This window comes from Scyliorhinus canicula, chromosome 9 (genome assembly GCF_902713615.1).
Source record: "Scyliorhinus canicula chromosome 9, sScyCan1.1, whole genome shotgun sequence".
Classification (NCBI taxonomy): Eukaryota; Metazoa; Chordata; class Chondrichthyes; order Carcharhiniformes; family Scyliorhinidae; genus Scyliorhinus; species Scyliorhinus canicula.
This window is the reverse complement of record NC_052154.1, coordinates 174,901,936-174,917,890: the sequence shown is the minus strand read 5'-3', so window position 1 is coordinate 174,917,890 and position 15,955 is coordinate 174,901,936. Positions and strand designations below refer to the sequence as shown.

General features: G+C 48.1%; 1 protein-coding gene across 3 annotated transcripts in view; it reads left to right on the top strand.

Annotated features, from left to right (window-relative positions):
- abtb2b (ankyrin repeat and BTB (POZ) domain containing 2b) overlaps window positions 1-15,955 on the top strand; it is a 256,347-nt gene that overhangs the window by 206,805 nt on the left and 33,587 nt on the right. For 2 of the 3 annotated variants that reach the window (XM_038808239.1, XM_038808242.1), the window contains 4 exons: window positions 3,551-3,703; window positions 11,053-11,218; window positions 13,059-13,148; window positions 13,246-13,347. In XM_038808239.1, the coding sequence (XP_038664167.1) occupies window positions 3,551-3,703; window positions 11,053-11,218; window positions 13,059-13,148; window positions 13,246-13,347 (511 nt within the window). The remainder of the gene's footprint in view (window positions 1-3,550; window positions 3,704-11,052; window positions 11,219-13,058; window positions 13,149-13,245; window positions 13,348-15,955) is intronic. The other variant, XM_038808241.1, reaches the window with a different exon arrangement.

The window sequence follows — 15,955 nt, the reverse complement described above, 5'->3', positions numbered from 1 at the left end:
GCCCAGGTTGGCAACCTGTGCTGGGGCAGAGCCAGGGGCGGGTCTTAGTGGAAACCCCATAGGGTCAGGCGGATGCATTTATTTGTGGTCGGGGAAGAGCAGATCATTGCCCGGGGAAGGTGGCGGTGAGCTTCCTTCTTAAACCGCTGCAGTCCATGTGGTGTTAGGTATACCCATAGAGCTGATAGGGAGGGAGTTCCAGGATTTTGACCCAGTGATAGTGAATAAATGCTGATATATTTCCAAGTTGGATGGTGTGTGGCTTGGAGGGGAACTTGCAAGTAATGGTGTTCCCATGTATCTGTTGCCCTTGTCCCTCTAGATGGTAGTGGTCATGGTTTGTGGAAGGTGCTGACTAAGGTGCTTTGGTAAGTTCCGCAATGCGTTTTGAAGATGGTACACACAGCTGCTACCGTGCATCGGTGTTGGAGGGTTTGAATGTTTGTGGAAGGGGGGAACATTCAAGCGAGCTGCTTTGTCCTGGATGGTGTTGAGCTTATTGAGTGTTGTTGGAGCTGTACTCATCCTGCAAGTGGAGAGTATGCCAGTACATTCCTGACTTGTGTCTTGTAGGTGGTGGGCAGGGTTTGTGGGGTCAGGAGGTGAGTTACTGGCCGTAGGATTCCTATTTGACCTGCCCTGGTAGCCACAGTATTAATATGGCTAGTGCAGTTCAGATTCTGATCAATGGTAACCCCCAGGATGTTAATATTGGGGCATTCAGTGATGGTGATGTCATCGAATGTCATGGGACAATGGTTAGATCCTCCCTTGTTGGAGATGGTCATTGCCTGGCACTTGTGTGGCGCAAATAGAATATAGAACAGTACAGCACAGAACAGGCCCTTCGGCCCTCGATGTTGTGCCGAGCCATGATCACCCTACTCAAACCACGTATCCACCCTATACCCGTAACCAACAACCCCCCCTTAACCTTACTTTATTAGGACACTACGGGCAATTTAGCATGGCCAATCCACCTAATCCTAAATGTAGCTTGTTAGCTATTGTCAAAATCTTGCTGTGTTTATAAATGGACCACTTCAGTATTTGAGAAGTCAAGAACAGTGATTAGTATTGTGCAGTCATCAGTGAACATCCCCACTTCTGCCCTTATGATGGAGGGAAGGTCAATGATGAAGTAGCTGAAGATTGTTGGTCCTCGGACAGTATCCTGAGGAACTTCATTCCCCACCCTCCAACTAACTCCATACCTCACTGACTACCACCCCCTCCCTAACAGTGCACCGACCCACAACCCCCTGGATATCCTCCCCAGCCCCCAGCTACCCTCTCAGACCCCCCGATTCTGCCACCGCCTTGGACCACTGGCCCACTCCCACACCCAACATGTCCAACCCCTTCATACACTTACCTTCCTCATGGCTTCTCAAAGTGGCTGAGACATTTAAACTTATACAAGACACAAGTTAGACCTTAGCTGGATTAGTGTGTGCAGCTCTGATGTTCTTCATATTTAGGGAATCTCTGGGAATTGTTCTATTTAAGGAGTCTCTGGGGGGGTATCTCTTTATTTTGAGGGTCTCTGGGTGGGTGTGGATTGGGCAGGAGGTGGGGGACTCAGAAGATCCTGGGGTGGAGGGCGAAATTGTACTGCAGGAGGTCAAAATGGCGGCCCGATAGCAGGATTCCTTCGGGAATACATTTCCATGGTTAAAGCACAATGAGGTGCAATTCGGCTCCGGTGGGAGAGCATGGGGCCAGATTTTCCGATTCTGAGGCTAAGTACAGAGGATCTGTAGCGTTTTACCTGGACAAAACTGGCGACACCCCCTCACTGATGCTGCAACCGGTGAGGGGCAAGCAGCCGTGCCGCGTAAAACCCCTGGTCTCCAGAAAATAAATGGCTGGAGAATAGCCGGGTCCGTGGCCGCACATGCACACGGCGCCGATCTACAGCGGTCGCGCAGTAAAACATGGCGTCGGCCGTGCGCGAACCTGACCTGCCCCGGCCACCCCCTTGCCATCCCCGGGCACCTGCCACCAGTCCCCCTAAACCTCGCGGAAGCACCCCCCAGGCCAGCAGCACGGCTCACGGCCGACTGTGGCGGAGCTGGACACAGTCCGCAGCCACCACGCCGGGTTCCCGCACGGCTGAGACCAGGAGTGAACCACGCCATCGTGAACTCAGCCCATTGGAGGCAGAGCATCGGGGAGGGCCTTCAGGTGACGCGCTGAGGCCGTTCGATTGCCCTGCGGCGCGCGCCACGGTGACGCTGTTTCAGAGGGGGTGGAGCATACAAATCCTGCGTAAAACAGGCGCCGCACCCGATTTCAGCGTCAAAAGGAATTCTCCGCCCGATCACTGATTACGAAATTGGGGTTGGGGAACGGAGAATCCCGCCCATTGTCTCCCAAACAGAGAATTTCGCCCTTTTGAATCCTATTTTTGGCACCAGTTTTCTTAATCATACACCAGAGTATGACTTTTCTTCCAGCAAGGCTGTGGGAGATGTTCCCTCTCTAGCAGAACTATGAGAGCTGCTTTCTCTCTCTACCTATCTCCAACGGCAATCAAACTAGCTAAAGTAAATTTTTTTAAGTTCTCTATCTTACAAGGACTGAGTTGCTGAGCAACCACTGCTTGTTTATTGATTCTTAACACCGTAGCCCTCTGTAAGAACAATAGAAAACATATCTTTATGCAGCATGAACCTAACTATAGGTTTTACCTTTCCAGGCAGAAACATTAAATTAAACCCACTTAAATCTATACCTTATTTCTAATAATTACCAATCCAAATATAAATCTCTTAAAACCACCTTTATTTCCCTAACAGTAGTTTGCATAGTGGATAATATGACTTGCAGATTTATATAAATTGCATATTATATAGTATATATAGTGGTTTATATAAGTTGCATTTATATAGTTGATATAGTGATTTATATATGTTGCAGTTTATATTGTTTTACTAGTGGTTTACATAAGTTGCAGTATATAAATTTCACATAGTGGTTTATGTAAGTTGCGGTTTATATAGTGGTGTATATAAGTTATGGTTTACATTGTGTTTTAAACAGCTGCAATTTATATCGTGGTTTCCATAAATTGAGATTTATATAGTGGTTTAAACAAGTTGTGGTTTATATAAGTTGCAGTTTATGTAAGTTGCAGTTTATAGAGTGGTTTGTATAAATTGAGATTTATATAGTGGTTTATATAAGTTGCAGCTTATGTAAGTTGCAGTTTATAGAGTGGTTTATATAAATTGTGGTTTATATAGTGGTTTGTATAAGTTGCAGCTGTAGTAGGTGTTTTCTATCTCATTTGAGTCTGAAACACAGGTTTTTCCAATTGCTGTTTATACCTCAGGCATCTGGTGTTAGAGATCAACCTGATAATCCATCTCTGACCTACAGTGCACACATCTATCGCTCCCTTGTGTCTAAGTGACCAAAACTGGACACAGTACTCCCATCTCTGGTCTGCCTGATGCATTGTCCTGTTTGAGGGTGAGTTCTGTAATTGTTTAAATTGGTTTCATGACACTTTGATAATCAGCTTTTCTCTTCTGCTTTCCATTAGGCCGTTCATATTGCTGCCTCCCCTAATGGAGTGGATGAGAGTAGCCATCACTCACGCTGAGCATCGTCGCAGTTTAACTGTCGACAGTGATGATGTGAGACAAACAGCCCGTTTGTTACTGCCAGGGCTGGATTGTGAACCACGGCAACTGAAGTATGTGTGATTCTTATTGAAAGTTAACCTGTCATGTGGGCGGAGGTGTAGGGGAGGAGTCATACATAGCAACATACATAGAAAGTAGAAGCAGGAGAAGGCCATTCAGCCCTTCAAGCCTGCTCCATCATTCATTGTGTTCATGACTGATCATTAAGTTCAATACTCTGATCCCGCCTTCCCCCCATACCCCTTGATCTATAAGACCATAAGACATAAGTGCAGAATTAGGCCACTCGGCCCATCAAGTCTGCTCCGCCATTCATTCTGATCATGGCTGATCATCAAGTTCAATACTCTGATCCCGCCTTCCCCTATATCCCTTCAGCCCCAAGAGCTATATCTAATTCCTTCTTGAAATGACACAGAGTTTTGGCCTCAACTACTTTCTGTGATAGTGAATGCCCCAGTTTCACCACTCTCTTGGTGAAGAAATTTCTCCTCACCTCAGTCCTCAATGGTTTACCCCTTATCCTGTAACTATGACCCCTTGTTCTTGACTCCCCGCCATCGGGAACATTCTTTGTAAATCTATCCTCTCTAATCCTGTTAGATCCCCTCTTACCTTTCTAAATTCCAATGAAAATATTCTTAACCGATTTAGTCTCTCCTCACAGGACATTCCCGCCATCCCGGGAATCATCCTGGTAAACCCTCTCTGCACTCCCACCATAGCAAGAACATCCTTCCTCAGATAAGGACACCAAAACTGCACACAATACTCCAGGTGTGGCCTCACCTACAACCTATAGAGTTGCAGTAAAACATTCCTATTTCTATACACAAATCTTCTCGCTATGAAGGCCAACATACCATTTGCCTTCTTTACTGCCTCCTGTACCTGCGCGCTTACTTTCAGCAACTGGTGCACAAGGACACCAAGATCTCGCTGAGTATTCAACTCTCTCAATTTACACCCATTCAATAATAATCTGCTTTCCTATTTTTGCTACTGAAGCAGATAACCTCACATTTATCCACATTATACTGTATCTGCCATGTATATGCCCACCCAGCCTACCCAAATCTGGCCATAGTGTCTCTGCATTCTCCTCACATTTCACCCTCCCATCCAACTTTGTATCATCTACAAATTTGGAGGTAATACATTTAGATCCCTCGTTAATATATAATGGGAACAGTTGGGGTCCTGGCACAGATTCCTGCGGTATACCACTAGTCACTGTCTGCCAGTCAGAAAAAGACCCATTTAATCCAATTATTTGCTTCCTGTCTGTTAACCAGCTTTCTATCCATCTCAAGACACTACCAGCAATCCCATGCACTTTAACTTTACACAGTAATCTGTTATGTGAGACCTTGTTGAAAGCCTTCTGAAAGTCTAAATAAACCACATCTCGGTACCGGTTCACCCTGGTCAACTCTACAAGTTACATCTTCAAAGAATTCTGGTAGATTTGCCAAGTATGATTTCCCTTTCGTAAATCCATGCTGACTTTGTCTGATTATACCACTGCTTTCCAAATGCTGTGCTATGAAATCCTTGATAATGGACTCTAGCAACTTCTCTACTACCGACGTTAGGCTCACTGTTTTCTCTGTACCTCCCTTTTTGAATAGCGGGGTTATAATAGCTACCCTCCAATCTGTAGAAACCATTCCAGAGTCATCCGGCTTTTACATGTTCAGGGTGTTTTAAGGAACAGAGCAATGTAGTTAGATGTCATGGAGATTAACATAACACCGCTTAGGTGATAAATATGGACCTGGATATTCAGAACAGCAGAAAGATCTGAATGATTAGAAAAACTACCACCACAATGGTGAGGGAGGATATAATGAGGGGAAAGCATCCAGTGGGGACCAGGGGCGAAATTCTCTGACCCCCAGCAGGGTCGGAGAATCGCCTAAGGCCGCCGAAAATCCCGCCCCCGCCGTGGCAGAGATTCTCCGCCACCCGGGAAGTGGCGGGGGCGGGAATCACGCCACTCCGATCGGCGAGGCCCCTGCGGCGATTCTCCAGCCCGAATGGGCCGAAGTCCTGCAGCTGGGAGGCCTCTCCCGCCGCCGAGGTTTGAACCACCTCTGGTGGCGGCGGGATCGGTGCCGCGACTGGGCCCCCGGGGTCCTGGGGGGGACGCGGGGCAATCGGACCCCGGGGGGTGCCCCCACGGTGGCCAGGCCCGCGATCGGGGCCCCCCGCTCAGACTCCGGGCCAGTGCCCTCTGTGCACTCTTTCTCCTCCGCCGCCGCCATGGCCCCCGCCATGGTGGAAGCGGAGGAGAAACCCACATCGCGCATGCGCCGGTGGTGACGTCAGCGGCTGCTGGCTGCTGACATCACCGCCGCCGCATGCGCCGACCGGCGAAAGCCTTTCGGCCAGCCCCGTTGCCGGGCGGCGGGCCTGAAAGGCCGCTGGCGCCGGTTTTTTGCGCCAGTCTTCTGGTGCCAACCGCTCCGGCGCGGGGCTAGCCCCTATAGGTGCGGAAAATTCCCCACCTTTGGTGAGGCCCGACCCCGGAGTGGTTGGAGCCACTCTCCTACGCCGGGACCCCACGTCACGCCAGGTAGGGGAGAATCCCGCCCCATATGAGTGGAACTGAGGAACAAAAAAGGATCTAAAACGAATGGGTGTTGTGTATCAACCCCCTGGGAGCAGTTCTGAGGTGTTAGATTGTATAAAAGGCAGAAATTATACAAGTGTGCAGCAAAGGCAGAGTATTATTAATGGAGGGTTTCAACCTACACATCATAGAACATTGAACAGTACAGCACAGAACAGGCCCTTCGGCCCTCGATGTTGTGCCGAGCCATGATCACCCTACTCAACCCCACGAATCCACCCTACACCCGTAACCCAACAACCCCCCCCCCCCCCCCCCCTTAACCCTACTTTTAAGGACACTACAGGCAATTTAGCATGGCCAATCCACCTAACCCGTACATCTTTGGACTGTGGGAGGAAACCGGAGTACCCGGAGGAAACCCACGCACACACGGGGAGGACGTGCAGACTCCGCACAGACAGTGACCCAGCCGGGAACCGAACCTAGGACCCTGGAGCTGTGAAGCATTTATGCTAACCACCATGCTACCGTGCTTCCCATCAATTGGGAGCGGCAGACAAGCGCCTGTCAGAAAGGTAGTGAATTTCTAGGATGTGTCCAGGATAGTTTCCTGCAGCAATGTTTTCCAGATGCAACAAGCGCACGGGCAATATTGGATTTAGTTATGCGTAATGAGCCTAATTAATTTCATAACCTAACTGTGCGTGAACATTTAGCAAATAGTGATCACAACATGATTGAATTGCAGCGCTTGAAAGTGAAAAGCACGATTCAGATACTAGAATTTTAGATTTGGGGATGGCTGACCTTAACAGGATGAGGCAGAGATTGTCCACGGTAAACAGGGAAAGTCTGTTAATGGGTTAAATGACACAAGATCAGTGGAGAATATTTAAACAAACGTTTAATGAGATACAGAGCAAGTGTATAGCCCTGAGAGCAAAAGACTCCACTTCAGAAAATAAACAGCCTTGGAAAACTAAAGATGTTAGGGACAGCCTAAAACTAAAAGAAAGGGCTTATAAAAATACAAAACATAGCCCAAATCCGGACGAATGGGATAGATAGAAGGACCAGCAAAGGGTCACAAAGCAGCTTATAAGAGCTGCGAAAAGGTATCATGAAAGGAAGCTTGCAAGGGACATCAGAATCAATAAGAAGAAATGTTATAGTTACATAAAGGGAATGCGGGTGATCAAGAGCAATGTAGGCCCACAAAAAGCTGAAAATGATGATGTTGTCAGTGATAATGGGGAAATGGCAGACATGGAGAACAACTACTTTGCCTCAGTATTTACAGTTGAAAAGGAGGATAACTTGCCAGAAATCCCGAAACAAATAATAGTCGATAGAGGATAGGAACCTAATATAAATAATGTAAGCACAGCATCAGTAACTAGGAAATCAATGGAAGTAAAAAGTGACAAATCCCCAGGACCTGACAGTTTCCATTGGAGGGCAGTAAAGGAAGGTGGCCTCACTATAACCCTTCAGAGTTCCCTAGATTCTGGAGTAGTCCCTCTGGATTGGGAAATTACACATGTCGCTCCATTTTTTAAGAAGGGTGAAAGGGGGAAACCAGGGAATTACAGACCAGTTAGCCTAAAATATGTGGTGGGAAAATTGCTGGAGTCTATAATTGAGGACGGAGTAACTTTCAGTCGATCAGGGAGAGCCCACATGGATTCGTGAAGGAAAGGTTATGCCTCACTAATCTTTAATTTTTTGAATCGGTGGACAAGGGAATGTCTATAGAAGTCATTTATATGGCCCTCCAGAAGGCATTAATGAAGTCCCACACAAGAGACTGTTTACTAAGGTGGAAGCCCACGGTGTTTAGGGAAAATTATTGACGTGGTTACGAAATGGGTGGTACGGAGCACAGTGGTTAGCACTGTTGCTTCACAGCGCCAGGGTCTTAGGTTTGATTCCTGGCCTCACTGTCTGTGCGGAGTCTGCAAGTTCTCCCCAGTGTCTGGGTGGGTTTCCTTCAGTTTCCTCTCAAGTCCTGAAAGACCTGCTGTTAGGTGGATTGAACATTCTGAATTCTCCCTCTGTGTACCCGAACAGGTGCTGGAATGTGGCGACTAGGGGCTTTTCACAGTAACTTTTTTATTTTTAATTTTTTTTTAATTTTTATTAAATTTAGAGTACCCAATTATTTTTTCCAATTAAGGGGCAATTTAGCATGGAGAATCTACCTATCCTGCACATCTTTGGGTTGTGGGGGTGAAACCCACGCAAACACGGGGAGAATGTGCAAACTCCACACGGACAGTGACCCAGGGCCGGGATTCAAACCCGGGTCCTCAGCGCCGTAGACAGCAATGCTAACCACTGTGCCACCGTGCTGCCCTTTTCACAGTAACTTAATTGCAGTGTTAATGTAAGCCTACTTGTGACAATAAAAAATATGATTATTATTAAAAATTATAAATTGGTTGAGTGGCAGGCCACAGAGGGAAGGGTAAAGGGTAATTCTCTAATTGGCAGGTGGTGACCAGTGGTGTACCACAGGGCTATGTGTCGGGGCCTCAATTATTCATGATTCATGGATCAGCCTAGATGATAGCGCAACATTGCAAGGAGGTATTGACACACGAGATAAATGGGGAAAATTGTGGCAGATGGAATTCAATGTAAGCAAGTTTTAAAAAATTCATTTATGGGATGTGGGTGTTGCTGGTTATATCAGCATTTATTGTCCATCCCTCATTACCCCTCAGAAGATGGTGGTTAAGTAGCCTTCTTGAGCCGCTGAGGTCTTGAGGAGTAGGTACACCCACAGTGCTGTTCGGGAGGGAGTTCGAGGATATTGCCCCAGTGACGGACCGATGATCTATTTCCAAGTCAGGGTGGCGAGTGACTTGGGGCGGAACCTCCAGATGGTGGGGTTCCCAGGTATCTGCTGCTCTTGTCCTTCGAGATGGTAGTGGCCATGGGTTTGGAAGGTGCTGTCTAAGGACCTTGGCGAGTTACTGTAGTGCATCTTGTAGATGGTACACACAGCTGCCACTGTTCGTCTGTGGTGGAGGTTTTGAATGTTTGTGGAAGGGGGAGCAATCACGCGGGCTGCTTTGTCCTGGATGGTGAGAGTTTCACTCATCCAGGCAAGTGAGGAATATTCCACTACCCTCCTGACTTGTGCCTTGAAGATGGTGGGGTCAGGAGGTGAGTAACTTGCCCTAGAATTCCTAGCCTTTGACCTGCCCTGGTAGTGCGAGGTCAACCATTTTGAACCATAGAAAAACAGAGCAGAGTACTTTCTAAATGGAAAAGGTTAGGTATAGTGGTTGTCCAAAGAGACTAGGGGATTCAAGGCATAGATCCTTAAAATGCCAGGAACAAATGCAGAAAATAATCAAAAAGGCTAATGGGATGCTAGCCATTATATCTAGAGGATTGGAAATAAAGCTACAGAAGTTATGCTGCAGCTATACAAAACCCTGGGGCGGGATCTCCCCTACCCGGCGGGGCGGGGGGTCCCGGCGTAGCGGAGGGGCGCCAACCACACCGGCTTCAGGCATCCCCAAAGGTGCGGAATTCTCCGCACCTTTAGGGGCCAAGCCCTCACATTGAGGGGCTAGGCCCGCGCCGGAGCGGTTGGCACCACGCCGACTGGCGCCAAAACCGGCACCAACGGCCTTTGACCCGGCGCCGGGGCTGGCCGAAAGGCCTTCGCCGGATCGCGCATGCGCCGATGCGTCAGCTGACGTCACCACCGGCGCATGCGCGCTGGGGGATTCTCTTCTGCTTCCACCATGGTGGAGGCCCTTGGCAGCGCCGGAAGAAACGAGTGTCCCCACAGCACTGGCCCGCCCGCCGATCGGTGAGCCCCGATCTCGGGCCTGGCCACCGTGGGGGCACCCCCCGGGGTCCGATCGCCCCGCGCCCCCCCAGGACCCAGGGGCCCGCTCCCGCAGCCGATCCCGCCGCCACCAGAGGTGGTTCCAATCACGGCGGCGGGAATTGGCCTCTCTGCGGCGGGACTGGCCCATCGCGGGCCGGAGAATCGCCGCGGGGGCTTGCCGATCCGCGCGGTGGGACCCGCCCCCGCCAATCCCCAGGTGGCAGAGAATTTCTGGCACGGCGGGGGCGGGATTTTAGGCGGCCCCGGGCGATTCCCCGCCCCTGCGGGGGTCGGAGAATTTCGCCCCTGGTTTGACCCCACTTTGAGTACTGTGGGCACCGCACCTTAGGAAGGATATTTTATACTTTAATGTATTTTATTAAATTCAATCAAAGAAAAAATAAAAATGAACACATTTGGCGAGAATCTCCACTGCTGCTTTTTTGTTGGCAATTTTTTAAATGCTTGGTTACTGGTCCGGGTTTCATAAACCAGCAAAATAACTCCGGAGAGAAGGAAAATCTATTGAAATTCATTGAAGCTTCTCCACTGGTTCTCTTGAGGAAGGGAATTGGTAACCGAGATATACAGGCCCTGATTCTCTGCTGAATTTACACATTTCCTCTGCCGCTAATCCGGTCAATATGCTCAGCCCTGAGATAAGGCGAGAAAAGTCTGCTTTCTGCTGCTGGCTGAATATTCGTGTGCCTGTCAGGATTAAGTTTCTCCTGTTAAAGATGTCTTTCGAATTCACTACGGGAACATACCTGGAAAATAATCATTCAGGTAAGTGACGGAAGTAACCATCATAAAACGAGAATTCTCTCCAATCGCAATGGAACGAGCGATCGACACCTTCAGGGAAAAAGAAAAGGGGGAGGAAGTATAAACGATGAAAAAAATACCAGGTTCTGTTTGAATGGATTGAGTTACTCGCTGTCTGTACAAACAAACATAATATTTTTTATTAGAACTGAAGACTGCTTCAGTTCATTTCGCAGACTCGATGCAAAAGCTGCTACCGCCAAGTTCCAGCAAGACCTCGGATTCCGCATGTTAAACTGTGGCAGAACAGATTTGGTGAATCAAGCCATAGAACTCTTAGGACTGGATGGTGTTGACACAATGGACAACCAGGTAAACGGCGCTTCTTTTCAGATCTCCACGTTACAAAGGGAATTCTAAGCAACGATAAAAGTCCGTTGATAATTCTAATTTATGCTGTACACCATCCTTGCCAAGGTACCTTTGAACATTCTGAGAAACATCCCAATGTGTTCGAAAAATTGAAGAAAGAGGGACTTAAATTTGTATAGCACCTTTCACACTTCAGGCTGTCCCCAAAACCCTTTCAGGTCAATGATATGAAGTGTAGTTATAGACATAGAACAGTACAGCACAGAACAGGCCCTCGGCCCTCGATGTTGTGCCGAGCAATGATCACCCTACTCAACCCACGTATCCACCCGTAACCCGTAACCCAACAACCCCCCCCCCTTAACCTACTTTTAGGACACTACGGGCAATTTAGCAGGCCATCCACCTAACCCACACATTTGGACCTGTGGGAGGAACCCGGAGCACCCGGAGGAAAACCCACGCACCACACGGGGAGGACGTGCAGACTCCGCACAGACAGTGACCCAGCCGGGGAACTGAACCTGGGATCCTGGAGCTGTGAAGCATTTTACTGCTAACCACCATGCTACCGTGCTGCCCTTAATTGTTGTTATAATGCAGGAAACACAGCAGGTAGTGTGCCTGAGCAAGCTCCCACAAACCAACATCCATTCTGGGATAGGCAGATGTCTTTTTGGCTTGACGGCCATGTCCATTTCAGCGTCAGTGTGATGCTAGGTATGTATGCCAATGTGCCAAAGATCATATCAACAGCATGTCCTAGTCACTGTTCACAATGGACAAGGTATAGAACATACCCAACCAGCCAAGTGCTTGAAAATAGTGTCCAATGTTAGATGGTGATTCCACGAATGGACACCCTTTTACTGAATCATAGAATCTCTATAGTGCAGATGGAGGCCATTCGGCCAACGAGTCTGCACCGATGCTCCAAAAGAGCACCCAACCCAGGCCCCACGCCCGTCTCCTCCAGTACCCTCACCTTGGACACTATGGGGCAATTTTGGCATGGCCAATCCACCTAATCTGCGCATCTTTGAACCGTGGAGGAAACCGGAGCACCGGAGGAACTCACACAGATATGGAGAGAAACATGCAAACTCCTTACAGGCTGGGGCTGTGAGGCAGCAGTGCTAACCAACTATGCCACCGTACTGTCCTTCAGCGTGCTAAGAATTAACCTGATCAACCAATTTAAGATTGTCGGTTGAGCCTCGCAATGTGACGTATTTGTGTGTACTGGAAGCTATGTATTTAATACACAGGCCCCTGTTCTTTCCTGACAGAAAGAACAGATACAGACATTTGGCCTGTTTCAGCTAAACAAAATAAGTGGCAGCCATTCGCTGACCTCATTCCTCGTGGCAATGCCTTGACCAATCAGGGTCATGCTGCCTGGTTTAACTTTCAAACAATGTTTGGAAGTTATTTGTCAGTCACATCAACTGGGCATTCTCCATGCCAACATCGCTACCAATCAGAATCCACTTGTGAACCAATCAGCATCCTCTTTTCATACAAACAATCGAAATAATGTTAATTGTAGGTGTATAAAGCTGGCCAGTTAGGCCAGGCAAGGCACACCCAGTTGGGATCTACCTGTGACGTATATAATAGTTCCTGTAAATAAACTAAGTTTCTTTGCACTTTTTCGGTGTGAACCCCTTTGTGGACTTATAAAAGATGGAAAATGTAACTACAACCCAAATGTAATCTCTCTGCCATTCCAAAGTCCAGGACTATTGCTAATCAGTTTTGGTATCGTGTGTGTTCTCATATTGTTGCATTTGTTACACTCAATCTTTTTCTCACATCTTTTTGCGCTGGATTTGCACAGGGAATTACACCATTGATGTACGCCTGTGCTGCTGGAGATGAAGCCATGGTCCAAATGTTGATTGATGCTTCTGCAAGCTTGGATCTTTCAGTGAGTCTTCGTTAACTTTAGATGAGTAACTATCAGATTTCTCAAAAACTCACACCAGGCCCTGACATTTGAACAATTCTTTATCTTCTCCGCTTAGCTTCCCAGCAATATTCAGAGATACCCTTCAATGCACCCAGATAGCAGACGCTGGACCGCCCTCACCTTTGCTGTTCTGCATGGACATATCCCTGTTGTTCAGGTATCAGATAATCAGGACTAAATGGTTGGGTGGGCTTGGTACCGATGGGATTTTCTAAACGTGGCTATTTAACAAGATGGATGTTTGTAATTGGTGATTTTCACGTTAAAAAGGTATCTTCACAGGAGCATTGAATGCTGCACTTGTTAATAGAACGGTAAGCTGACAAACTCCCATTTCATCTCCATGGATCAAAAGGTGGCTGAGTGACAGGAAGCAGTAATGGTGAATGGGATTTCTTCGGCCTGGAGGAAGATCTGTATTGGAGTTCCACAGGAGTCAGTGTTGGACACCTTGCTTTCTGTAATATACATTAATACCATAGACCTTGGTGTGCAGGCACAAGTTTCAAAATTTGCAGATGACACAACACTTGACAGGAGGAGAGCGCAGAACTTCAAAAGGACAAGACAAGTGGTAGATGGGCAGACAGCTGGCAGATGACGTTCTGTGTGGCGAAATGTGAAGTGATTCATTTGGTCGAAAATATTAGAGAGTCAATATAAAACATGGGCATAACTGCAAAAGGGGGCGCAGGAGTAGGCCTGGTGCATGTGTGCATAAATCATTGAAGGTGACAGGGCAGGGTGAAAGAGCAGCTCATAAAGCAGCCAGTATTGTGTGTTTGAATGAGTGTGAAGATATGATTATTCTCAATGGTATCAGCCCTGCCGCTAGCCATGCCCTCAGTAATAGCCACTCCAATGATAACCGGCACTGATTCCTCCATCAGGGAAGGACAAGCCATTGTGCCTCACCCACACTTTCAACACCAGCTGGAACTCCAGTTTTGCCTCAAAAATCTGCGAGAGAAATGGTGTCACTGAGTGTGGGTCCAGTGTGTGTGGATGATGTGGCTGACAATGGTTGAACAGATGGCAGTATGTGCAAAGCTTTTTGAGTGTGGCTTGCAGCAGTGTGCGTGTGTGAGGGCGAGGTGAAAGTACTGAATGTTGGATATGAGTGGTCATTGACTGAGATTATTAGGAGGTGATTGATGTATTGAGCACAGCCTGAGGCTAGTGGTACAGTCGGTGGGACATAGCATTTGAAGATGCGTTCGTATGAAGTCATTGCACTTTAAAGATACTACATCTAAATCCTCGGAGTTATGCCCCTGGCACTGAGAGCCCTGGCTATCTTGTCTAACTGCCTTTACATAATTTCTCTGGGGGCCCCCCTGATCCTCTGTGAGGACCTCTCTCCTGAACTTCATCTGCTGCACAAAGGCCTCTAGTTCAGTGCCAGAAAATCTTACAGCCTGTCCTCATCCATGTTGGGCGAGATTCTCCATTTGGAACTATTATGTTCTCCCGTCAGAGGAGCAATGTCTGCTGATTATGTCCCTCCTGGGAGTGCAAATCGGGAAGCAATTCCATATCCCTTGTGATACAAATTGATGCATCGCATGGAATACGAGGGATTCCTGAGGGAATCCCACTAATCAGGCTGCCATTTCGAGCGGGCAGCCCGATAGTGAAGACCTGTGGTAGTGGCCTGTGATTGACAGCTTCCACAAAATAGCCTTGTTTCATTCATCTTCCTTCATGGACCAGTGACTGTAACCCCAATGTTTGCAAACATCAACCACATCAAAGAGAGGTAAGTTCATTCCAATTACTAAGTACATTCCAATCACTCAAAAGTGTGAACGTAATTCATTAGCGCTCTTTGATGTGGTTGATTTTTGTGAACATTGGGGTTTCAGCAGTCACTCATCCATGAAGGGAGATAATGAATCAAGGCTGCAATTGTTTTGTAGAGGCTGTCAATCACAGCCCACTATTAGAATGAATGAATGGCTTGCAGCTAATAGATCTGAGGAGTTTAAAAACATGTCACAGAATTGTCCTTCCAGGGATGGAGGTGTGAAACTTCCAGGTAAGTGTTACAGCTCTCTTGCTTCCAGACAGGGGGCTCTTTTCTGGGACGGGGGTCTGTTAGTCAGGGGGGGCCCTGTGGGGAGTCCCTTTAGGTAGGAAGTCTCTGGGGAAGGGGAGGGTCGTTTAGTTACGGGGTCTCTGGAGGCGTCCCTCTTGTTAGTGACTCTGTGGTTGCCCATCTAGTTAGGGGGTTTCTCTGGGGAGGATCCTTCAGTTCCAGGGTGCCATGGGGGTCTCCCTATAAAGGGTGATCGGGGGATGGTTCCCCTATTTAGGAGTCCCTGGGAGGGTCTCCCTATTAAGGGGGTCTCTTGACGGGGTTTTCCTATTTAGGGATATCTAGGGGGGAGGGTGGCTGTGGGCGGGAGGGGGTTTGGTAGAGGAGCGGTGGTCAGTTGTGCATTGTAGGGGAGGGATGGCCTTAGAAAATGGACTTTGGGGAAACTCCCTTAAGGAGTTAACCCCTTGGTTCACTGTGAAGTCCACCACGTTCAGGCTCACATCTATTGGGACCTGTAGTATTCCCGCCCACGTGATTCCTGGGCAGAACATTCATTTACATCCTCCCGCTGACAGGCAGGCGTGAAACTCGATCCAGCCGCCAGCAGGGGTTGGGCAATCGCTTTCAGATCAGGGCCCACAAACGCCGGGGGGGGGGGGGGGGGGGGGGGGGGGGGGTTGAAACAGCCAGAACACGGTAACTCCCCTTTACTATTTAATAATCC